General features: G+C 46.4%; 1 protein-coding gene across 1 annotated transcript in view; it reads right to left on the bottom strand.

Moving 5' to 3' along the window:
- The window catches only part of LOC115088627 (adhesion G protein-coupled receptor F5-like), a 192,747-nt gene that overhangs the window by 73,760 nt on the left and 93,289 nt on the right, over positions 1-25,698 (bottom strand). The window contains exons 10-12 of the mRNA XM_029596887.1: positions 21,646-21,810; positions 13,853-14,074; positions 9,963-10,181 (exon numbers count right to left, since the gene is read on the bottom strand). Coding sequence (XP_029452747.1) covers positions 9,963-10,181; positions 13,853-14,074; positions 21,646-21,810 — 606 coding nt within the window. The remainder of the gene's footprint in view (positions 1-9,962; positions 10,182-13,852; positions 14,075-21,645; positions 21,811-25,698) is intronic.

Below are 25,698 nucleotides of genomic sequence, written 5' to 3'. Positions count from 1 at the left end.
GCGATACGGCTTTGCCCGGCTTCGCCCGGAATCGCCGGATGACGGCAAACATCTGTTGGATGTTACCAAGGTATTGTTAGATGTTTTGCTTATTTGAATGATTACCTTCTCTGCTTACCATCTATTGCACATAGAGACTAGCGGCGTCATAAATTGTGAGAAACTGCTCTTTACCTAAAATAACGTGATAATGCCTCCAAAACGAAAAGGCAAAGTACGAGTGTTTCCTTCACTCCCTTTGCCTTCTCCGATTCAACAAGAAATTAGCAGATTTCTCCTCTCACCTGCGTCAAATGAATGGATGTCTAAAGACTCTGATGTGCCTCTCAGTCAGGGAGGGCTGAGCGGGCCTACAGATGAGGCTTCATTAAGCCCGAACATCGGCATTCCCCCTGCACAAAGACCGGCAGACAGTAGCCATGAAGCTATGGTAGAGACTATCGTAGAGGGGGCGTCTGCTATTGTGGACACAACTTCAAGAAGTGGAACGGGAGACTTGAAGTTGGAAATCCCTGAGGAAGGGAAGTTAGATCAAAAGTCCCAGAATAGCAGCAGTAGTGGCCTCCCTACTCGCCCAGCAGTGGTAACTCTTGATTCACTTTGGGGAATGATGGAAGGAATGCTTCTAAATATTAAAGGGTTAGAAAAGAAAGTTGATAGTTTGATAATAGGAACTCAACAAGACACACTACAAACACAGAAACAAATTAAAGAGTTGGCTGACAGGACTAAAGAATTGGAGAACTCCCAAAAGAAAAATATTGAATTTCATGTAGCTGTCATTAAAGACAGAGATATAATCTCTAGGAGACTAGAATCTCTAGAAAACACAGCTAAGAAATATAATTTGAGAATTATGAATTTTCCTAGAGTAATAGGGGAATTACCCTATATTACTCTAAAACGTTTGCTTAAGGAAATACTTGGCTCTGTTGCTGGAGATAAAATAACTGTAGTTAATTGTTATTTCATACCTAAAAAAAGTAATCCAGAAGATAGATTAGAACAGCCCTTTCAGGGTGACTTGACAAATTTCCTTGAGTCTAGTAATCAAATAATTGATTGGGGAACTCTTTTGGTTAATTTCTCCATATTAGAGGATATAAACTTGATAATGAAAAACTATTTCCAAAAATACACTGTCAACTTTAATGGAAAACAGATTAAGATATTTCCCGATCTTGCTCTCTCAACACAATTACGTAGGAAAGCCTTTCTGGCTATACGCCAGGAGGTAATTAATATGGGATTTACCTTCACTTTAAGATTTCCGTGTAAGTGTGTCTTGAGAAAACAAAATGATTTATTTATCTTTTTCTCCCCGGACCAACTCAAAGAATTTCTGGAACAGAGAAAAATTCCAGCCTCATCCCCAATATAGAGTTAAGAAATAAAGGAAATAGAAAGTAAGCAGGTATATATGTGCCTTTATTGTTTATATTTGATGTAAAACTCCTAATGGTTTCCACATATAGTGCAATGAGCCCTCAAATGTGATTAATACTGAATGAAAACTGGCTGCGGTAAAATGCTTGTAGTTTTTTATTTAATGGAGGTGAAAGTCCATTGAATTTATAATATAAATGTTTTCTTGTTTTTTATGAACCGCAATCAGATCATGTGTTTCTGATGCAAACTTAGTTTGTATTTATTGAAAATGATAAATAAAGTAATAAAAAAAAAAAGAAGTTACTGACATGGAGTTTGAGGGAATAAAGATCAAGATATCTCAATTTAGGTAGAGTCATGGATTCAGCTCTTTCATTTAAGCCTCAGATCAAGAATGTGCAGAAATGATTTTAGAAGATTCATTAATTGAAGCACCTTAAGCTGTTTTTGAGTGAGGGGATTTGAAGATATGTATTGGTGATTTCTGTTGTTGACTATTGCAATGTTCTGTATATAGGAATACCCCAGTCAACATTAAGGGCTCTTCAGCTCATATAAAAATGAAGCAGCTCGTATTGTGACCGGTATAAGTCGTCGAGAGCATATTACTTCTGTATTAGCTTGTCTACACTGACTACCCAACAGTTGGCATATGCAATTTAAAATAATATTGCTTATTTTTAAGGTTATTAATGGCCTGGCCCTGTGAATTTTATTTCTATTTAAAAGTTTATCAACCTACTCAGAGTTTATGTTATGACCTCTATGGAAATGTGGACTCTTGGATTGTGTTGGGATTGACACTACCTGGGAGGAAGGCCTACTGCAGGTTCCCAATGACAGGAGGCGAGGTAATGGAGGACAGGGGCCAGCTGGAGCTTTACCAATACCAATCCCATTTCCTGAGGGTTGAGCCTTTAGATGCCGGGACCGACCTGACTTAGGTGGGCCCCTGGGAGGATGGCAGGTGATGAGGAGATGATGCAAGTGGTCCGAGGTCAGGAAGCCAGACGAATGCACAACAGCTGGTCTGAGGTCAGGAAGCCAGAAGATCAGTCTGAAGGGAGAAGGACAGAGAGAGGAATGGGTAGGCAGGATCTGGATCAGAAGAGCTGGAACAGGAGTGGTGCAAGGAGCAGGAACAGGAACAAGAACTAGAATGCGCTGATGCAGGAACCCAAGGCAGAACACTGAGGAAGCAGACCTGTAGCCAAGTCGTCTGCTGTAGGAGGAAGCTGGGTTTAAATGCCAGCAGGCTCTGATGTGTGTAGGAGGAGCTGCTGGTGATTTCCTGCCGCGGGCCCTTCAAGGCCCCCCAGGTGGCGCGTGCACATACTAGGAGGAAGTCAAGGAGGGACAGAGTCGTTGGCAAGCCGCGGCAGGAAGGCCCAGTGGCTGTGTCGGGAAGCCCGGGAGGTGCGGTTAGTGCCGGGAGTGAGCCGGCATGCTGGAGAGTTGGCCGGGGTGGCCAGCTCTCCAGTATCCCCCCTTCTAAGACCCCTCCCAGGGGTTTGGGCTTGTCGGGCTGAGAAGCATGAAACTGCTATAAGAGGGCCTTGTCCAGGATGTTGGCGACCGGTTCCCATGAATTCTCTTCTTGACCAAAGCCCTCCCAGGCGAGAAGGTAATCCCATCTATGGCCCCTCTTCCTTATGTCCAGCATCTCCCACACTTGGTACGTGGTGTCATCTGCTGATGCTATCAACAGTGGTTCAGGAGGTTTCTTTGTTGGCAAAGATAGCACTAAGGGCTTCAAGAGTGAGACGTGAAAGGAGTTATGAATTTTCAAGGATGATGATAATTGGAGTTGGTAGGTCACTAGACCTAGCTGGCAGAGCACTGGAAAGGGTCCTATGTAGCAGGGGGCTAGGCGCATGGATGGAAGCTTAAGGCAAATGAAGCGCGAACTGAGCCAGACTTTATCACTGGGTTGGAGTTAAGGAGCAGGTCTACGATGGGTGTCTGCATTCCATTTGGCAAGCCGACACACCTCTTGTATCAGGCGTTGTGGACGTTCCCACAGATGATGTATCTCCTGCACTGTTAACTGTGCTGTGGGAGAAGGAACTGTCAGAGGTAACGGTAGCGGGGCAGCGGTTACCTTCCATAGACTATTTGGAAGGGAGAGGATTTGGTGCTGGCCGAGATGTGGGAGCTGAGGGTGAACTTGGCCCAAGGTAAAAGTATGGCCCAAATATTCTGTTGAAGGTTGATGTAAGCTCTGAGAAACTGTTCCAAGATACGGTTAGTTCTCTACGACTGGCCATTTGCTTGTGGATGGTAGGCGGTGGTAAAGTCCAATGATATATCGAATTTCTTGCAAAGAGCTCTCCAAAATTTGGCCATAAATTGGGTACCTCGGTCTGAGACTAGATGCTTGGGGAGGCCATGGAGCCGGAAAATGTTCTGGACAAATAGTTGTGCAAGTTGCGGAGCGGACGGCAGGCCTGGCAGTGGAACAAAGTGGGCCATTTTGGAGAAACGGTCCACAACTATCCAAATGCTGGTCTTGCCTTTGGAGGGTGGTAGGTCCACGATAAAATCTGTGGAGATATGGGTCCAGGGTTCTTTGGGAGCCAGTAGAGGCTGCATCAGGGCCCATATGTGGCCGGGCGTTTTATGCTGTCGCATACGTGACAGGCATTCATGTAATTCTGAAAGTCCCTTCTCAAGGAGAGCCACCAATAAAAGCGCTGGATGGATGCTAGGGTGCGGGCTCGCCCAGGATGTCCCGCAATTCGAGCATCATGGGCGCATTGAAGGACTTTCTCGTGGAGTCTGCGGGGTACAATGGTCTTCCCAACTGGAACCGTAATAGTGGCAAGGAGCTTCAGCCATGCAGGGTCGATAATGTGCGTCAGTGGTTTGGACGTGTCATCCAGAATAAAGGAGCGGGAAAGGGCATCCACTTTGATATTTTTAGTCGCAAGTCAGTATCGTAAAATAAAATTGAAACGGGTGAAGAAAAGAGCCCATTGGGCCTGTCAGATATTTAGGAGTTGGGAACGGTGCAGATACTCCAGATTTCTGTGGTCGGAGTATACCGTGATACAGTGTTGAACCCCCTCCAACCAGAGGTACCACTCCTTGAAGGCGAGTTTAATGGCTAATAACTCCTTATTCCCAATACTGTAATTCTTCTCCGCAGGAAGGAATCGTCTTGAAAAGAAAGAGCAAGGATGCAGAGTCCCAGTGGAGGGACGCTGGCTTAAGTCAGCCCCTACCCCCTCAGAGGAGGCATCCACTTCCACGATGAAAGGCTTTTGTGGATCTGGGTGCCGAAGACAGGGTTCTGTGAGGAAGGCAGCTTTCAAATGGCGAAAGGCGGTCTGGGCTGCGGGTTGGCTCCCTTGCGAGTCAAGGCCATCAGGGGTGCAAGTCAAGAAGGAGTAGTTGTGGATGAAGCTTTGATAATAATTGGCGAAGCCAAGAAATCTTTTTAAGGCTTTGAGACCGAGCAATAGGGGCCACTTCAGAATAGTGGAAAGCTTCTCTGGGTCCATTAGGAACCTGTGTCTGGAAACAATATAACCCAAGAAAGGCAAGCTCTTTCTCTCAAAGGAACACTTTTCTAACTTGGCGAACAGGTGGTGGTCCCGGAAGTGTTGGAGGACATGAAGGACATCCTGGCGATGAGTCTGGAGATCACGAGAGAAGATCAAGATAGATGACCACACAGTCATACAGCATGTCCTGGAACACCTTGTTCATCATGTTCTGAAAGACGGCGGGCACACTACAGAGGTCAAAGGGCATAACTAAGTACTCATAATGGCTGTCTCTGGTGTTAAAGACCAACTTCCATTCATCGCCCTCCTTGATACATATCAAATTATATGCCCCTCAGAGATCCAACTTGGAGAAGATACAAGCTCCTTGAAGGCAGTCAAAGAGCTCTGCAATGAGGGGCAGCGGGTAGCGGTCCTTTTGGGTGATATAATATAGACCGCGATAATCTATAAATAGCCGCAGCGTCCCATCCTTTTTAGCCACAAAGGGGACTTAGAAGGCCTGATAAAGCCTTTGTACAGGTTCACCTCACATACTCAGACATGGATTTGGTCTCAGATAAGAACAAGGGGTAGACCCGACCTGGGTGGTTCTGTACCAGGCAACAGATTAATAGCACAGTCATATTGGCGGTGCGGTGACAAAATATCCACGCCCTCCTTGAAGAAGACATCCGTGTAGGATGAATATTGCGAAGGAAGGCCAGGAGGAAGGAGCGTGGTGGCTAGGCTGGCTTGCTGGGGTGCGACCTTCAGACAGGAATCATGGCAGGAAGGGCCCTAGTGGGAAAGTTGCAGCGATGACCAGTAAAACTGGGGAGAGTGTCATTGGAGCCAGGGAAGACCCAGAATTATAGGATGAATGGCCTTCTCAATAATGTGGAAGGACAGGGTTTCCTCATGAAGAGCACCGTACGAAGCCTGATGGGACTGGTGGTATAGGTGATGCGGTCCGGAAGGGGCTCCCCACAGATGGAGGAGATAATCAGGGGAACCAGAGAAGTACAGACCGGTATCCAGAGATGCTCCACCAGGGCTTTCATGATGACGTTTCCCCCGGTGCCGGAGTCAACCAGGGCCAAACTGTTGAAGTCCTCATCAGGTGTCTGAATCATCACCGTAGAGTGAGTGGGGGAGTTGGAAGAGTCAGGCTTAGGGGCAATTCCCCAGTGCATCCTAGGCCCGGGAGCTACTGGACGCACAGGACATTGATCTAGGACATGTCTGCCCTCTTCACAATAGAAACAAAGGCCTGAACATCACTGCTGTAGACGCTCCTCAGGGGACAACTTGCCTCGCCCCAACTGCATGGGTTCCTCCGGAGGTGGCTTGGATGAGGTGGACTCGAGCCAGGAGAAGGAGAGCATAAGGGGCACTGGGAAGTGGAAGGAGACCTCTTCACAGGGTGTAGCTCTCGGGAGTGTTCCTGGAGTCGGCGGTCGATGAGTCCAGCTAAGCCGATGAAAGCCTCAAGGGTGGCGGGCAGTTCCCGGGCCACCAGCTTGTCCTTCAGATGGGGCACTAATCTATCAATAAATATGGAGTGTAGAGAATCCTCACCCCAATGGAGCTCTGTGGCCAAGGTCCGAAATTCGATGACGTTGTCGGCCAACAGGCAGGAGCCCTGATGAAGATGTAGCAGAGAAGAACCGGAGGTAGGCTGTCTTCCAGGATCATCAAAGACAGTGCGAAAGAGGTTCAGAAACCCGGACAAATCACTTAAAATCAGATCCATATGCTCTCAGAAAGGAGAGGCCCAGGCAAAAGCCTTACCGTACAAAAGGGAAAGGACGTAGGTGGTTTTGGTGAGATTGTCTGGAAAAAAGGCAACTTGCAAGCAAAAGTGCATATTGCACTGATTTAAAAAGCTGCGACAAAGAGTTGGATCATCAGAGAAGCGTGGCAGGTCCGGAAGTGGAAGGACTGGACAGGACAGTGGTAGTAGAGCGGAGACCTCGGACGTCGAGGCAGGCGTAGGGGTTGTGGAGAGCGAGGAGTCCACGCATGTGCTGTGGCATTCTACTGCCGATGCCAGTGTCTCCAAGGCCTTCTGCTGCTCGTGTAATTTTTGAGCCAGGCCAAGAATAGCCTGAAAAGCGGAGACCCCCGCCGGGTCCATGGACTTGGCTATCTGCTATGACCTCTATGGAAATGTGGACCCTTGGCCTGTGTTGGGATTGACACTACCTGAAAGGGAGGCCTGCCACAGGTTCCCAACGACAGGAGGCGAGATTGATGGAGGACAGGGGCCAGCTGGAGCTTCACCAATACCAATCCCGTTCCCCGAGGGTTGAGCCTTTGCATGCCGGGACCGGCTGGATTTAGGTGGGCCCCTGGGAGGATGGCAGGTGATGAGGAGATGATGCAAGCGGTCCAAGGTCAGGAAGCCAGAAGAATACACGACAGCTGGTCTGAGGTCAGGAAGCAAGACGAATGAACGACAGCTGGTCCGAGGTCAGGAAGTCAGAAGAATGCATGACAGCCGGTCCGAGGTCAGGAAGCCAGAAGATCAGTCTGAAGAGAGAAGGAAGGGGAGAGGAACGGGTAGGCAGGATCTGGAACAGGAGGACTGGAACAGGAGCAGAGCAAGGAGCAGGAACAGGAACAAGAACTGGAACACGCTGATGGAGGCAGAACACCGAGGAAGCAGACCTGTAGCCAAGTCGACTGCTATAAGAGGAAGCTGGGTTTAAATGCCAGCAGGCTCTGATGTGTGTGTAGGAGGAGCTGCTAGTGATTTCCCGCCACGGGTCTTTTAAGGTTCCCCAGGTGGCGCACGCGTGAGCTAGGAGGAAGTCGAGGAGGGGCGGAGTCGACGGTGAGCTGCAGCAGGAAGGCCCTAGACAGCCCCTGCGGGGTGGAGGGCCCAGCAGCTGCATCGGGAAGCCTGGGAGGCGCGGTTAGTGCCGGGAGTGAGCTGGCACAATAGAGAGCCAGCCGAGGCGGCCACGACCGGTAAGTAACAGTTTAAGATCTGTATCTCAGAACCTGCCATCAATTTGACAAATTCTACGTGCAGAATCTAGAGAATGATTGTTTTATGTGATAGGCCCTTTTCTCTGGAATGAATTACCTGAGGAGTTTAAGGCAGAAACTTCTACTGTTAGATTCTAAAAGGTACTCAAAGCCTATTTATTCCAACAAGATTAAGAGTAGTTTATTTTCAGTCACTTTGTTGTTTTGGAGAGGAATAATGTATGACTATGGTATTATTGAAAGAGTTTCCTTGTGCTGTTTTTAATTGTTTTAATTATCCAGAGAATATAATTTGATCAGGAGCTAGATGACATGTTTGTGTCACAATATAATCAAGTAAAATAAAGTATGATGTGGTCCTGTTTTATAGTTCTATTTTTTTAAATCAGAAGCAGTATGTGTTTTAAGGTTTATGTTTTCATTGTTTTATGATTTTATGACGTTATTTTTTTTATAGAATAATTGTTAAGTATATTTATTATGGATGTTTAGTTGAAACCTGCTTTGTATTGTGGATAGTAGGGGTGTGCATCCGTTTTCAACGTATTTGTAATCCGCAACTTATTTTGTCCTATCTGTTAAATACGTGGGGAAGTGAAACGCATCGCAACTCCCCACGTATTTAACATATTTCTGTTTTATTCGGCCACCTAAATACAAATTTAAACCCCCCACCCTCCTGACCCCCCCAAGACTTACCAAAACTCCCTGGTGGTCCAGCGGAGAGTCTAGAAGCCATCTCTGCATTCTCACACCCTCGTTGGCCGGTTTCATCATGGCGCCGATAGCCTGTGTCACAGGGGCTACCGGTGCTATTGGTCAGCCCCTGTCACATGGTCACCGGTGCCATCTTGTGCTCCTACCATGTGACAAGGGCTGACCAATGGCACCGGTAGCCCCTGTGACATAGTACGGGCAAAGGCTATCGGCCTTTTGAGTCCTGGCATCGGACGGCCGGTGTGCAGGAGGTCGCTCCGGGACCCCCATTGGACCCCCAGGGACTTTTGGCCAGCTTGGGGGGGCCTCCTAATCCCCACAAGACTTGCCAAAAGTCCAGCGGGGGTCTGGGAGCGACCTCCTGCACGCCGGCCGTCCAATGCCAATACTCAAAATGCCGCCGATCGTACACATAGTGAGGGCAAAGGTGATCGGTGCCATTTTGTCTCAAAATGGCGCCGATCGCCTTTGCGTCTCAAAATGGCGCCAATACTCAAAATGGCGCCGATCGCCTTTGTGTCTCAAAATGGCGCCGATCGCCTTTGCCCTCACTATGTGTGACAAAGTGAGGGCAAAGGCGATCGGCGCCATTTTGAGTATTGGCATCGGACGGCCGGCGTGCAGGAGGTCGCTCCCGGACCCCCACTGGACTTTTGGCAAGTCTTGTGGGGGTCAGGAGGCCCCCCCAAGCTGGCCAAAAGTCCCTGTGGGTCCAACGGGGGTCCCGGAGTGACCTCTTTCACGCCGGCCGTCCGATGCCAGGACTCAAAATGGCGCTGATAGCCTTTGCCCATACTATGTCACAGGGGCTACCGGTGCCATTGGTCAGCCCCTGTCACATGGTGGGAACACAAGATGGCGCCGGTGACCATGTGACAGGGGCTGACCAATGGCACCGGTAGCCCCTGTGACACAGGCTATCGGCGCCATGATGAAACCGGCAAACGAGGGCGTGGGAATGCAGAGATGGCTTCTGGACTCCCTGCTGGACCACCAGGGAGTTTTGGTAAGTCTTGGGGGGGGGGGGTCAGGAGGGTTGTAGTTAATTTTAATTTTAGCTGGGACACGAATTTAACTCGCCGTATTAACTCATTGGGGCGCCATACGGCCGAATGTAACGCATTTGGGTCCCGACGAATCCGAATCACGAATGCAATGAAAACATTTTGGCTGCACATCCCTAGTGGATAGGCGGGCTATACATTTTGAAGCTAAATAAATGAAATAATCATTGCTATACATGGAACATTGATTCATATTTCTCTGAAAGAAAATGGTTCAACTTTAATGGCTTAAAAACATATAAAAAGGCTACATGATTTGTATATTCAAAACAATTTTTTCAGTCAAAATATTCTATAATATCCTTACCCATGTCATTGTCTAGTGGGTTATTGTTGATATTTAGTTTAACATCATAGTTTCCTTGCATGACACAACATTGGATTGTTATTGTAGAAGGACAACGGTAATAATAGCCTTGGACTGGGTAAATTATAATTTCATTTTGTAAGGGCAATGGAAAAACCACAATTGTTGTGTTAACAAAATTGTTTACTTTTGCTTGAAAGACAGTACAACGGTATGTACCTATAAGACATAAAACAGAAAGAGAATCTAATTATAAAAAGAAACACAGATGATTTTATCATATAGTAGAATTTAAATGATAAAATATCATATGTAACTCTCCTGTACCCAATTATTTTGCTGGGCATCTCTGAGCTCAGAACTGACCTGGCAGGAGACCCTTCAGGCAGACTCCTTTGGCCCATATGTGCCTCATCTAGGGAAGAAGGTGTTAGTGGCTGGGATTTCCCTCCTTTCACTGAGGAAACCCGAAAAACAGATGGAACTGTAAACAGGGCAGGCAGTATTTACAAGTATGTACATGTTTCATAAGATTACATAACTATATATTTCTAATGTATCAAACAGCATATTTCGCTACTTGGGGGGATAGAGGTCCCCAGTAGGCATCACCATTCAGAAAAGAAGGAACAGCTTGCATTGCTTTTAATCCACAACAGTTACCCTCCCACTCTTTCTATTCCCACTGTGCCCCAAATCTCTTCCATGTATAGGAAGGCAGCTAGGCCAGTAGGTACTGCCAGTGATTAATAGATGGAGTGGGATGTATTTGTTGCATCCAGGTTGCTGCTGCCTTATTCTCTACTCCACTTCCATTTTGTTGCTTGGTCTGTGCCCTCCTGGGAGACCAAACTCTGCCTCCTGTTCAGCTGCTGGGTCTACACCCTCCTTGGGGACTAATATCACCCCTTGATCAGCTGCTGGGTCTGTATCTTGGACTGAAGCTTCTTTCACATGTCTATTAATTCTTTCTTGATAGGAGGGTTGTCCATTGCTAGGGTTTACAGCTCTGCTAGGTACATGGCTTGCCCATTGTTTAGTGATTGTAGTTCTTGGTGATTACAGCTCAGCTAAGTCTAAGGCTTGCTGAACAACTTTACCAAGTTAGGAGAAATCCCTCCATTTCTAAGCCACAAGGCCAAGATCCAGGCAAGACCTAGGGAGAGAAGAGTATAAGCCATCCCATTCTATTTGGCCCTTCCCACCCTCATTCTGAAAATCAGATACCTAAGTTTTTTGACCACCACTAATCATTCTGGGCAAAAATCCATCTTCTTGGTAAAATCATCTTTTGATATATTCCCAACACAACTTCCTCATTTTGTCAAACTTCTGCAATTCAGCTTTGACACCCCTCTCTGAGGTATTTAGATTTACCCGGCACTAAGGGAGAGGAGACTAATCCTAGAAGAAAAAAATCTATCTTGCTGCATCTAAATATATGACAACCTTCTGGCAGGGTGTGCACTGAGAGGAACCTCTTAAAAAATATAAAGTTCCTGATGAGACTGGGAGGCCTCATTTGAGAGTGGAAAAGCTAAATCCTCACTGCTCTGAATCTAAATCAAAATGATTCCAAGGAACACTTAAATAGCTGGACTAAATAGGAGCAGGCAACCAATCCAGAACCTCTAGGTTGGGAGGGGCAGAAAAGGATGGAAGGCTCATAGTTGGAAAGTTGATAGTTGGAAGGCTCATAGTTTAGTGGCCACCCCTATGGGTTGGCCACTAGATGTCACTGAGTGACATCTAGTGGCCAACCCATAGGGGTGCCATAAACTTTTATGATGAGCCCCATTACAGGCCTCTCTCATTGGACATTAAGATCTTGTGTGGAGAATGTAAGTGTTTTTATTTTTTTTGTTTCCTTACCGCCTCCTGGAGTACATCTCTGCCCAGTGACTAGAATTGGTGGAGTGAGGGCCAACCGCTACTTAAAATATTATAAACAGCAGGGTGGTACAGCAGCAATGAGTGTGGCTTCTGTCACATTTTTTTTCTTATTTTGCTGGAAGCAACAAATGATTTAGCATGGCAACATCAGATTCTAGGTAAGCATGAGGTTATGAAAGATTCATGGAGAGACTGATATTCATAAGAAGAAAGAAAATAGCAGGGAATGCAAACTTCAGAGCATCAATTTACATTCAAAAGGAGAGAGGCCACATTTTGTTCCTTTAGTTACTTGCCTACTCCTCCCTCATTCACCTGATTCTGAGAAAGCCAGTGATAGAAGCATGAAGAAAAAAAAAGAGAGATGGTTTTAGGATGTCACAGAGAGCGAAAGACAGCTTTAGAGACAGTTTATTACATTGACCATTATGATAGAAAGGCAATATTAGTACTGTGGAGATACAAAGTCATGCTAGGATGCTTGGGCGAGGCATGCAGTATCAAGGACCAACAGGGAAAGAGAGAAGTAGAGCAAGGACTAAAATAGAGAAGCTGCAAAGAATGAGAAATGCAGGGAGGAAGGCAGAAGATGAAAATTTGTAAAGAAGGGGAGAAGGGAGTTGGAAGAGAGTGAGGTAGAGAAGAATGAATTAGGGGCCGATGCAATATGGTGCGCTGAGCCGAGCGCACTCTTAACAAGCATTTAGACATGGGATAAATAGGTGCTAATCAATCCCCTAATGCAATAAAGGGATTGGCGCCTATTTAACGTGCGTCTAACGCGGAGTGAATGAGATAGCACTCATCACATTTTTATTTATTTATTTATTTTAAATCTTTTCTATACCGTCGTTAAGGTGGGTACCGTCACAACGGTTTACAGTAAGGCATGCAAATTACTATTACTCATGAGCCTATTACTCATTCACTCCCAATGCAAAAAAATAAATGTGCATCTCAGACGCACATTTATCGCTCAGATAGGAACTCCTGCCTGGCATTAATAGCTGGGTGCATTGAAAAGAAGTACAGAAAAGCAGAAAACTGCTTTTCTGTACTTCTTTTTTAAAATAAAAAAAATTAAATAACGGCAGACCGCTGAGTTATGAAGACCGACGCCAGTAAACCCGGCCTCGGTTTTCATAACTGGCTGTCTGCCAGTAATGAAAATGGCTGCTGATAAACTCAGGGGGCCGTTTTCATTACTGGCAGACAGGCAGCTGCAGAGGGTCGCGCTACCCCCTAATTTAAATATTGCATGGCACCCCCCCCTTTGGGGCACCATGCACGCATTAAGAGAGCGGGCGCTGACTGTTCAGCGCCCGCTTTCTACGCACCCTTATTGCATCAGCCCCTTAGTGTGGGAATAGGTGTTAAGAGTGTGCTAAATGTCTTCTCTGTGGTAATGATTGTAAAAGAAAAATTATCACACAATCCATGGGATATAAAAGGATTAGATAAAGACAACCAAAAGCAAGGGAAGACTAGTGAGGCTGAAACAAGAGAAAGTGACAGGAAGGACAATAAAAAAGACCACTATTGTATATGGCAACAAGGAAGAACATTTTTGACACAGAAGCCAAGATACAGAAAGAAAAAAACAAAAACTTGACATTAATGTACTTCCCCAATGGCTCTGTGTTTCATTTGCATACAACTGTCACAGTATATGGAATAAGCTTAAGACCATTGGGATATTTTTTCTGCAGCTATTGGGATATTTTTTCTGCAGCACCTGTTGTTGATACGTGGGGCATGTTCCATTGCAATATAATATCTAACCCCTGATAACACATTGCATGAGCAACATTACATAGTCTACTCACTAAAACCAAATACTAAAATGAAAACCCGAATGTTTATTATTGACAGTTCATGCTGTAATCAAAAAAATTCAAGGAATTAAACTGAAGTTTAACATTTTCAAAATGCACACTACATGACTCGCACATATAACACATCGATGTGCAATTATGAATGGATACTACTATGCTCACCATTCCAGTACATTGATGCAGTTATATTAAGTATGGATGTAGGAGAAGTCTTGCTAATTGGGTTGTAGTATTTCTGATCTATCAGTGTTTCTTCCTTTGAGGTTTCATTTATGATTTTCCAGGTGACATTGATGATATTTGTGACATCACTGTTGCAATTTACAAGAAACTGTTCTCCCACTGAAAACTGATGTCGATTGTTTGAAGTTATTGTTACATTTGCTATGTAATATGCAAGAAGAACAAAGCATTTCAGAAAAACATAATTAAGATCAAGTTGTTCAAACAAGGAATGCAAATTCAAATGCAAATTAGTCCTATTCTACATATTTAAGATATCAATTCAAAAAACCCTAACACTTAACCCAAGGGTGCTCAAACCAGTCCTTAGGGTCCCCCAGATAGTCAGGAATTCAGGATATCTCTAAAGAATATGCATGAGATTTATTTTTATGCATTACTTCCTTTGTATGCAAACATTTCTCATACATATTCATCAGGGATATCCTGAAATTTTGACTGGCTATGAGGGGCCTCGTGGATTGGTTGGAGCACCCCTGATTTAATCTATAAAGCATGTGTTCAGGTGTTCTAAGAGGGTTATTTGGTCCTACTAATATTAGTTAAGGTGCTTACACTATCTATGCTTGATCACAAATTCTTAATTTACATTTTAACTCTGAGATCCCAAAGAAGCCTTTGGTTTCTTAGCACAATGTATATTTTTCTTCATACTAAGAATGACGACTGAAAGAGATTGTATGGGGAACAAACAGTTCAATTTGGAGAACCCATCACCTCAGAATGCCTCAGACTAGTTACAATGCACTCTGTTACATGCTAACCTTTTCTGCCTGTGTGGCTGAATTATTATTACTTTATACTTCGTTAATTGCCTTACTCACAAGCAACAGGTGATGTACAGACAATAAAACGAGTGCAACTAGTCACAATATCACAAACATCATCAGAAAATATAGCAAATATACTAAATAAAACCATAAATCATGTCATAGGACAAATATTTTAGCATACATAACAATATCAATGACAAAAAACAGATACTCAAACTAAGAGTCTATTTAAATAAAAAAAAAAAATATGAATAAATATTTACTAAACTATGGAATGCAATGGGATTCACTAAGTTGCAGTAATCAATAAAATACCACAGTGAAATGACCCTAATGACCAGCCATGTACGCTGACAATTATTAAATATAGAACTAGTCTGAAAAATCACAAATCTGTAAAAACATAATAAAAAATTACACCAAACCATTGTATTAAAAGATTTATAATTTTTTCAGTGGGTTCTGTATTACAGTTTGGAAACATCAGGACTTGGGCCTGGATTCACCATTCTAACGCAGAATGATGAATCCAGCGAAAATGGAGGGCAGGGGCGTGAAGGGGGGGGGGGGGGGGGCGGGCCTGTGAAAGCCGACAGCCATCGCATCACTGCGGTGTTATCGCTGCCGGCTTTCGCACCCAATAGCGCCACCGTGAAAGGTGGTGCTATTGGGCACGCTACTGGCGATGATAACGGTGCTTACCTTTTTGCTGCCAGTGAAGACATCGCCGCCCGAACTCCTCCCCTCGCCGCCCCCAACTCCGCCCCCGGCAAGCTATAGCACGCGAAAAGGGACTTTTTGCGTGCGATAGCCGCTTATTGCATGCGATAAGGGATGAAAAATGACCCTCTAGGTGAGAAGGAGATTGGAACAGTGGCTTAATTTTGGAAACATCGTTCTTGATGGGGGGAGGAGGAGTGCGGCAGAATGGACCAGGTGCTGAAAGAAGAAACAGTGGGAGTAATTTTGGAAACATCAGGACTTAGGTGGGGGGGGGGGGGGGGGTGTGGAGGCAGAAGGGAGGGCTGCCAAGGAGGGTTAGTGATTCCAGTTCAGCTGGATTTAAGGCTGTTATTGCAGTGCCTTGATTTGGCTGGCCAAGTTATAACGCTAGTGCTAGATGCTTTTCTCCCCTGACACGACTTCACATCCCCTGGCCTGCCCAGGATTTATCTGGTTAAAGTTAGCCGCCTAGTGAAACTTATGTGCAAATTTTCAAATGGGTTATGCATGGAAAAGGAACATTTAGGTGCACATACATGCTATTTTATAAACATCAAAAGTACAAACATATTTTCGGTTTTACGCACACACATTTACCTGCATATAAAAGGAGAGGTCAAGTGGTGTTCTAGGGTGGAGCAGAAAGGCATGCATGGAAGTTGCTATTTTATAAGAGATTTCCACAACTATATTAGGCAACTTATTCACCCAGTTTTACACCTGCTAATTAACTAGCGCAATTGATATCAGCCTCTTCTGTTGTCTGCTATTTTTGGATTGGAGGTCTGGGTGAACTGGGGCTTTATAAACTCTGCGTAGTTATGATTTGAAAGTACACACCTATGTCTCCGTATACTCGAGTTCAGGGTGAAGTACTAGGAGGTCTTGGTGAACTGAAGATAGACTGGGTGAACAGGTATTGGCAAACTGGTGATTTCAAGTACGCGTGCTCATTTAAAGATATACCTGCCTCCGTGTATAAATCAGGGTTTTACCCATACATATATTTTTTTTTTGCACATAAAATACACAGTTGGGAAATCTTCGAGTATACGGAGACGTAGGTGTGTACTTTCAAAGCACAACTACACAGAGTTTATAAAATATTAGGCTAAATCTCCAAGGGTCCACTTATGCGTAACCATACTCTACCACAAATAGTTTTGAAAGTTATCCTCTTAGGGACGGAAATTTAGCTAGTCGATCCAATCAATTTTCACAGGCTTTGATCAAGTCCTTGATCAAGTCCTTGCTTAGCCAGCTAGAAGCCTTGGGAAAACTGATATCTTAGGGTCCCAAAAATCCTCTGCAGAGCTGTTCTTATTTGCTATTCCTTTAGAAACACGGAGGTCAATATTCAAAGATCATTTAGAGGGATAACTCTCAGTTATCCCTCTAAATGGCAGGTTTTCCCATATTCGGCTAATTATCCAATTAAATTATAGCGAGATAAGTCATTATCCTGCTATAATTTAGCAGGATAAAAAAGAGGCACTCCAGGGGCATTTCGGGGAGGAGTTAAGCTATCCAGTTAACTTAACCAACTTTTTATTTTAACTGGCTTACGCCAGGATTCATCATTGTGGAATGATGAACGTGGTGGTAAAGGGGGGCGGGGGAGCAAAGCAGGGTGTGATCGGGCGAGACCCTGCAGACGGCCGCACAACAGCGGTGCGCTTTCGCCTGCTACGGTGTGGCCATGCTGCACACTATCGCGGGCACAGCGCCACGGTAAAAGGTGGTGGTATTTCCTGCGCTACTGCCAGTGATAATGCTCTAAACATTAGTTCCGGCTGCGGTGCCGTCGGCCTATTTCTCTAATCCCCTCCCTAACTCCTCCCTGACTCCTTCCCTCCACCTAATTTGAATGCTACCACCTCGATAATGGCCTTTTGCGGGTTGGAAAATAACCCCATTAGTTGAGTGGCGGGATAACTTTCTACTTAACCTGATATCTTCAAAAGATATCCAGTTATGTAGTGCTGGGAAAGTCGTGTGTCCCCCCCCCCCCAAGAAAAGTCCCTGTACCACCAAATTTCACTGATGCTCTAGCAGCCCTTGCACTCCTCACCCCACATCCCCTCCTGAAGCTCATAAATGGCCAATGGTTCACTGCTGACCTTCCCTCTCCCCCCAGAAACCTTTCCCAGATTGTACTGTACTGCTGCCACCAGGCCCTCCTGCCCCGATGCCTGCTGCATCCCACACCCCCTGGACCCGCTCTCCCATCCTCTCGAACCCTAAAAATCCCTGCCGGAAGCAGGGACTGAACTTACCCGCTCCCGGCGAGCTTCAGCGCAGCTTCGGTCACAAGCTGCGCTGGAAGCATAAACTGTGTGTAGCTTATGCTTCCAACGCAGCTTCTGACCGAAGCTGCGCTGGAGCTCGCCGGGAACTCAGACCTGTTCCCAGCAGGAATTTTTAGTGGGGAGGTGGAGAGGGCTCAAGGGGATGTGGGGGTTGCGGCAGGAAGCATATTTAGTAGGGGTGTGCATTCGGATTGACCGCATTAGTAAAACGCAACTCATATTTTTTTTTAACTTAAAAAATTGATTCGACATAAACGATCGGATTTCCCACATATCGAACATAGATATGTTCGATATGTGGGAAATCGCGATTGTTGAGCCAAAATAAAAATATAAACCCCCTCACCCTCCTTAATCCCCCCCCCCCCGACTTACCACAACTCCCTGGTGATGGAGCGAGGAGTGAGGACGCCATTTCTGCAATCCTTGGCGAGAAGCATGTGACGTCGGCGGCACGTCGAGTGACGCCGGCGTCACGTGATTCCCGGCTCGTTCGCGCCGGACGGCTCGTTCGGCCCAAAAAGAACTTTTGGCCAGCTTGGGGGGGTCAGGAGGCCCCCCCAAGCTGGCCAAAAGTTCTTTTTGGGCCGAACGAGCCGTCCGGCGCGAACGAGCCGGGAATCACGTGACGCCGACGTCACGTGATTCCCGGCAAGTTCGCGCCGGACGGCTCGTTCGGCCCAAAAGAACTTTTGGCCAGCTTGAGGGGGTCAGGAGGCCCCCCCAAGCTGGCCAAAAGTTCTTTTTGGGCCGAACGAGCCGTCCGGCGCGAACGAGCCGGGAATCACGTGACGCCGCGTCACTCGACGTGCCGCCGACGTCACATGCTTCTCGCCAAGGATTGCAGAAATGACGTCCTCACTCCTCGCTCGATCACCAGGGAGTTGTGGTAAGTCTGGGGGGGGGGATTAAGGAGGGTGAGGGGGTTTAAATTTTTTTTTTGCACATATGTACATATACCCAACTCATTGGATTTTTTTTATGTCCATATTGGCCGCAAGTGGGACCCCCTTTCGGACATAAGAAATATGAACATAAAATTTTGCTCTGCACATCCCTGATATTTAGATGGCGGGGGTTGGGGTTGGAAAGCCCTGGTAGCAGCAGTACCTTACAATCTGGGGAAGAGGCTTTGGGAGGGGTGGAGGTCAGAGTGGGCCATGGGACATTTAGGAGGGGATGTGGGGTGGGAGTGGGGTGCAAGGGCCACTACAGCATCAATGAAATTTGATGGGGGGGGGGGGGGGAGGAGATCAGGCCAGAGGCCACGTTCCTGTTTTTTTTGGAGGAGGGGGGAGACTTTCCCAGCTTACTCACCTGGATATCTTTTGAAAATATCTGGATAATGTTATGGCTCCTTCCCCTCCCCCCCCCCCGTTCATATGTCTTTCCATCATTTTGCTTCCCCATTTCCCCCCCCCATTATTTTGTAAATGTCATTTGACTGCCATCATACTTTCCCTTTCTGGGAGACTGTGACCTACAGATTAAATAATGCTAGTAGCACTGGGAAGCACAAAGACCAGGAATCACTTTCATGAACTGTAGTCAGGCCTCATGCATGGGAGCCACTAGTTCAGGGGTCGGGAACCCATGGCTCGCGAGCCAGATATGGCTCTTTTGAGGGCTGCATCTGGCTCGCAGACAAGTGTCGCCATACTTCGCGGTTCCCCGCTGACCCAGCTGCTCCCCGGTCCTCCGCCGCCCGGGCTTAAAATGCTGTCAGCCCGGGCGGAACGCGGCAGGACAGCTGGAGTCAGCGGCACCGGCGTGCTCTCTTCTCCTCCCCCCCCCCCCCCGCGGCCCGGAAGTGGAGAGCATCGGGTGCCTGCGCGGGAAGAAGAGACCACACTAGCGTGGTCTCTTCTTCCGCGCAGGCACCCGATGCTCACCACTTCCTCTTCCGGGCCGCGGGGGGGGGGGAGGAGAAGAGAGCACGCCGACTGGAGTCATCCGGGTGCCTGCGCGGGGAGTCATCGGGTGTCAGCCGGGTGCCAGCGCTGGAGTCATCGCGCAGGCACCCGATGCTCTCCACTTCCTCTTCCGGGCCGCGGGAAGAAGAGAGCACGCCGGTGCTCTCTTCTTCCCGCGGCCCGGAAGAGGAAGTGGAGAGCATCGGGTGCCTGCGCGGGAAGAAGACTGCAGCGCGGCTCGGAGGAAAATGAAAATCTTCAACCGCGGCCGATGGGACTCCGCCTTCGCCTCCGTGAGGGCTGAAAATGAAGGAGGTTAGCGTTGGGAGGTGGCTGCTGCTGCCGCGAGTTCCCGGGGGGGGGGGGGAGGAGAGTGAATGAGCGAGCAAGCATGTGTGTTTGAGATCCTGTGTGTGTGAGTGAGAGATTGCATGTATGTGAATGATTGATTGAGAGCCTGTATATGTGAAAGAGAGTATGTCTGTGATTGAGATCCTGCCTGTGAGAGAGAGAGCATGAATGTAAGTTTACCATTGGGAACCTGTATGTGTAAGTTTGTAATTGAAAACCTGTTTGTTTGAAAGAGTATGTGTGTATGATTGAGATCCTTTGTGTGTGAGAGAGATCATGTGTATGTATGATTAAGAGCCTGTGTGTATAAGTAAGAGAGAGATCATGTGTGTCTGTGTCTGATTGACAGCTGGTTTAGGTGATGGAGCATGTGAGTATGTGATTGAGAGCCTGTGTTTAAATGAGAGAGAGAGACCATGTGTGTCTGTGTGTGATTGAGAGCTGATTTAGGTGAGGGAGCATGTGAGTATGTGATTGAGAGCCTGTGTGTAAATGAGAGAAAGAGAGGACATGTTTGTAAGCATGTGAATGAGAGTCTGTGTGTGAGAGAAAAAGACAGCATGTATTTATGTGATTGAAAGCCTGTGTGTGTGTAAGCGTGAAAAGATAGACAGCATGTGTGTAAATGTGTAATTAAGAGCCTATATAAGTGAGAGAGAAAAAACATTTGTATATGTGAGTGACTGAGAGCATGTGTGTATAGGTGTGTCATTGAGAGCCAGTGTGAGAGAGAGCGCTGGTATGTGACTGAGAGAGGAGAAAGTTCCAAGCAAACCACCCCACCTCCTGCTAATTCAGAACAATCTCAGGACACCTGGATATCAAACGTTCCCAGGTATGCAGAGCAAAAAAATTTTTGTATCCTTATTATTTTTCATTACTGGATCTTTGTGTCTGCTATTTTGAAATATGTGGTTGGTATCTGGAAATGTTTTATATGAGTTTTTAATTATTGGATATTCCACTCATCAGCTGTTTCGAAATATGTTCTTTTTGTTAGTACAGTTTTACTGCTGATGATTTTATATTTCTTGATTTGTTTTATAAGGATGTGTGATGTTTCTTTTTTCCTTTGTTACACTGCATACAGAGACTCTGGCTTGTTGCAGTTTCCAATTCAGTTTTTGTCTGCATGCTTCTTGTTATGCGTTTTGGTCTCTTTATTCTATGTTAGGTGAGGGACAGCACGTGATTCAGGTGAGGTTTTCTGCTGGCGTGTAGTTTCTGTGTAGGACTCTATAGCAGCCTGACTTGGTCTGTTTTCCTAATAGGAGATGTATTGGTGTCTTAAGGCCTGGTGTAATATTTTCAGAGACTTATTGTACTTTAAAAGTGTGATCTTACATAAAATGCACACATTTACTTGTATTTAGTTTTAAACATATTGTATGGCTCTCATGGAATTACATTTTAAAATATGTGGCGTTTATGGCTCTCTCAGCCAAAAAGGTTCCTGACCCCTGCACTAGTTTATAAGCCCAGCCACTGGTTTATAAGCACAATATTAATTTTCTTATTTGTAATCCAGCTCTGTTAATCTTTTCTTTCTATCTGATTAAATACATACAAGAATGCAAGTTTATTAACAGTAGAAACCATAAATGTGAATACTATCATGATACAAAGTACAAAACAATCCTTACCATTTCGATAAAATGTCACATTAATTTCCTTATAGGTTTTTAAAACATTTCCTGCCTTAATGTCACATCTGTATGTTGTTACTTCACCAGACCTCTCAGCTGGGCATTGGATCTCCATTGCAGAAAGACTGTATGTAAAACAATTTGAAGTGCTACCCGGATCTCCTGGAATGACATAAGAATACTTGTTCAGATATGGAATGTACCCAGTCAGGCCTGACAAGAGAGATTAAAGAGGGTGCAGTTGAAATGATACCTAAGCTCAGAGGAGCTCCAACAATGTCTCTTCTTTCAGTCCCTGTCTAAGCCTCCGCCCCTCTGGGATGTATTCGTAGTGACCCTCCCACTGCATTGGCAGAGGCAGTGTTGGAACAGCTATGGGGTTTCAGGTGGTATCAGAGGCATCACAAATTGTAAATGCCCAGAGGGGGAAAGGATAGGAAAGGGATTCTCCTTCTTGCTGGGTCTCCCAACATTAGGAATAAGGATCTGGAACCCACCCAGCAAATCTCCCAGGAGAAGAGAGAGAAGGCAGAACCCAAATAAGAAAACTCTGAATGCAAGCAGATGAAAATTTTACAAATTCTGAGCTGTAGAGAGTCACGTGATGTGGTGAGTCGGGGAAGACGTGACTTCCGCGGCTCCGAGCACCCGCTGCCCATCTACCCGCATCTTGCCCGTTTCTACGCTCCAATTTTGTGCCTAGTGTATGGTTGGTTCCGCTTATGTCCATTGTTAAATATATGCAGCGTTCCTCACCCGCGATGGCTGCGAGGAGCAGTAAAAAAGACAAAGACAAGACTCGTGGGGCGGATGCTAAAATGGCGACCGGCAGCGATCCTAGCGGAGACCAGCCGGACGCAGGGCTCACTCTAGCAGCGATCGAGGGAGTGATTCGTGCTGCACTAGACGATAAATTAGCGGGCATACACTCTCAACTTACCGAAGTAAGTGCCGCGATCGGGGAAATCACCCCGCGTCTAGATCAGGCAGAAAGCCGAATTAGCTCCCTGGAAGACGACGTCACCGCCTCTAGTCAGACGGTGGAGAAGCAGGGGAAACTTATAGCAGAGCTGACGGAGAAACTCGATGACATTGAAAACCGGACGCGGCGCTCTAACCTGCGATTCTTGGGGTTCCCCGAATCGATAGACGACAAAGATTTGGTGGGCCTGCTCGAAACCTGGCTGCCTGAGGCCTTAACCCTTCCGACTCTACAAGGGAAGCTCATAGTGGAACGCGCCCACCGCCTGGGGGCCAAGCGAGCCTCGGATACTCGGCCCAGGTTGATTATCGCTAAGTTACTAAACTATGCCCAGAAAAGTGATATTTGGCGGGCATATCGGAGCCACCCTGACCTTCATTATAACAATCATAAAATCCGGATTTTCCAAGACTATTCTGTGCGGGTTTCGGAACAGCGGCGTAGATTTTCGCCAATCTGCACGCAATACTATAACAAACAAATCAAATTCTCTTTACTGTATCCGGCTACATTGAAAGTTTGGCACAAGGAGACTCAACACACATTTACAACCCCGGAAGCGGCTCAAGCTTATTTGGCGGCCATACCGGACTAAGAAGGGGGCATCTTAGCCCCAGCTCTGGAGCTGACAGAAATGACGTACATCCCTACTATGAGATAGACTACGTTATCGTCGAGTTGGTTATTACCCCGTGGAATTTTGGCTCCCTGCAGCCACTGCTTCATATCTCCGGCGGAGCTCATGATCATCCTGATGCAGTGACAATCTTCTCACATTGAGTTTTCCTCAGTCCACGGAGGTTGTCTCCCTAATCTACAGTGAGACATCTCTTCACTTGGGCCTAGCCGACCATGTATCTCTGCTATCGATGGTATGCTATCTTTGTGAGCGTGATTCATATAACTGTTGGGCATGGTGCTCGAGCACAGGACACGTGCCTCCACAACTCCCGAGAGGAGTTTTTGCTACAGACACTAAGGGGGAGACTGGGGGACGTTGGGGGGAGAGTTCTTGGGAGGGGGGAGGGGAAGGGGGAACCGAGAAGAGATGGGGAACATGGGGTGGGCAGGGAGCAAAAGTCGTCCACATTGTTTTTTATTTTTCAATTTCAGCTCATGCAATGTTTGTATTTGATGGGGTGCGTGTATATCATTGTTGGCTCTTGGTATTCTATGCAGTATGTGTCCAGTGAGATGGTGGGGGGAGGGCTAGCTGGGGGCCCTGCCTCTACTTACGACAGTTCTTGCACCTGTGTTTATGATCTGCTACTGTTGATAGGCAATGGCTAAGCTTGTATCTTGGAACGTCAACGGGCTGGGGTCCCCAGTAAAAAGGAAAAAAGTATTATCGCACCTTAAGCGATTGCGGGCTGACGTGGCGTGCATTCAGGAGACACACCTCACGGATCCGGAGAACCATAAGTTGCGCCGGGAATGGGTGGGTTCCTGCGTGCACGCTGCGGCGGCCCAGCGAAAAGCGGGAGTAGCAATCCTGATCCATAAAAATGCTGATCTTCAGGTCACTCAAACCATATCTGACCCGGGGGGACGATATATAATTCTTATTGGTGTGTGGAATCAGCATCCTGTTACCATCTGTAACACCTATGCCCCTAATGACTATAGTCATGAGTTCTTTGTACAGCTCAGCAACTTGCTCCAAATTCACGCTCAGGGAACCCTTTATTTGGTGGGGGATTTCAACTGCGTACACGACACATTGGTAGATAAGCAACCTCCCCAGACCCCCGTTAAGAGGCGGCAGAAAAAGGGGATAGAGTTCTTGTGTCTTCAACTGGGGCTCCTAGATGTCTGGCGCACACTCCATCCAACCGAAAAAGATTACACTCACATATCACGCTCCCATGGGACGTTGTCCCGTATCGATTATATACTATTATCTCACGACCACTTTTTTGAGATCGCTTCGGCGGATATTGAGACCCAAGCTGTGTCAGACCATGCTCCTATCTCTATCCTCTTGCATTCTCATATATCAGCATATAAAGACAGGCTATGGCGCTTCCCTGGGTACCTTAAAGATGACACCCACTTTCAGTCCTTTTTGAGAACGAAATGGACAGATTATGCTGCTAATAATAAACAGCATATGAATACGCCACACCTTTTTTGGGAAGCGGGGAAGGCCGTAATACGAGGGGAAATCATCGCATATACCCATTTTCGCAATAAACAGCTGACAAAAGGGATCCTACATTTAGAGGACTTGCTTAAACAGGCAAAGGACATCATGATCCAACAGAACTCAGACCACAGTAGGAAAGCATATTATAGTGTCTTGGGACGCTTGAATACCCTTCTTGGTACTAGAGCCCAGCTATACTTGCAAAAGGGACAACAAAACCTATTTCGATTTGGGAATAAACCCAGTCGTCTACTCGCCAACTTGACTAAAGCTCGTAGATTGAAAACTCACATTCATAGTCTGAAAACTTCTAAGGGAGCGGTGGTGACCCAGGCGCGCGATATTAATGAAATTTTTCGTCAATTTTTCACTACACTCTACACGGCCGAACAACCAGAGCACTTTGGGGCAGAGGACGCCTTTTTCCGAAATTTAGTCCTTCCTACGCTTACGTCCTCTCAAATTACATTCTTGAACCAACCTATCCAACCTTACGAACTAACACAGGCTATAACTGCAGCACACCCTGGGAAATCCCCTGGCCCAGATGGCCTCCCCTATGATTTTTACAAAATATTACTTTCTCATGTTAGTACACCCTTAATAGCGTACTATAAAACGGGGCTTGAACAGATGCGCTTTCCAGTTTCTTTCACAGAAGCCTTTATTACGGTCCTTCCTAAACCGGGTAAGGACCCATTGCACCCATCGTCCTACCGTCCCATCACTCTACTGAATTGTGACCTGAAGCTCCTGGCGAAAGTGCTAGCAACCCGCCTGAACGTTTTTCTGCCACGCTTAGTTTCTCCTTGTCAGGCAGGGTTTGTTAGGGGGCGGAAGCCTAATGCCAACATTATTAAGTTGCTCACTGCTATGAATCTCTGTCAACAACAGGATATACCAGCTTTAGTAGCAGGGCTTG

This window comes from Rhinatrema bivittatum, chromosome 3, assembly GCF_901001135.1.
Source record: "Rhinatrema bivittatum chromosome 3, aRhiBiv1.1, whole genome shotgun sequence".
Taxonomy (NCBI): domain Eukaryota; kingdom Metazoa; phylum Chordata; class Amphibia; order Gymnophiona; family Rhinatrematidae; genus Rhinatrema; species Rhinatrema bivittatum.
Note: the sequence above shows the minus strand (reverse complement) of the source record. Positions and strands in the feature narration are given on the sequence as shown.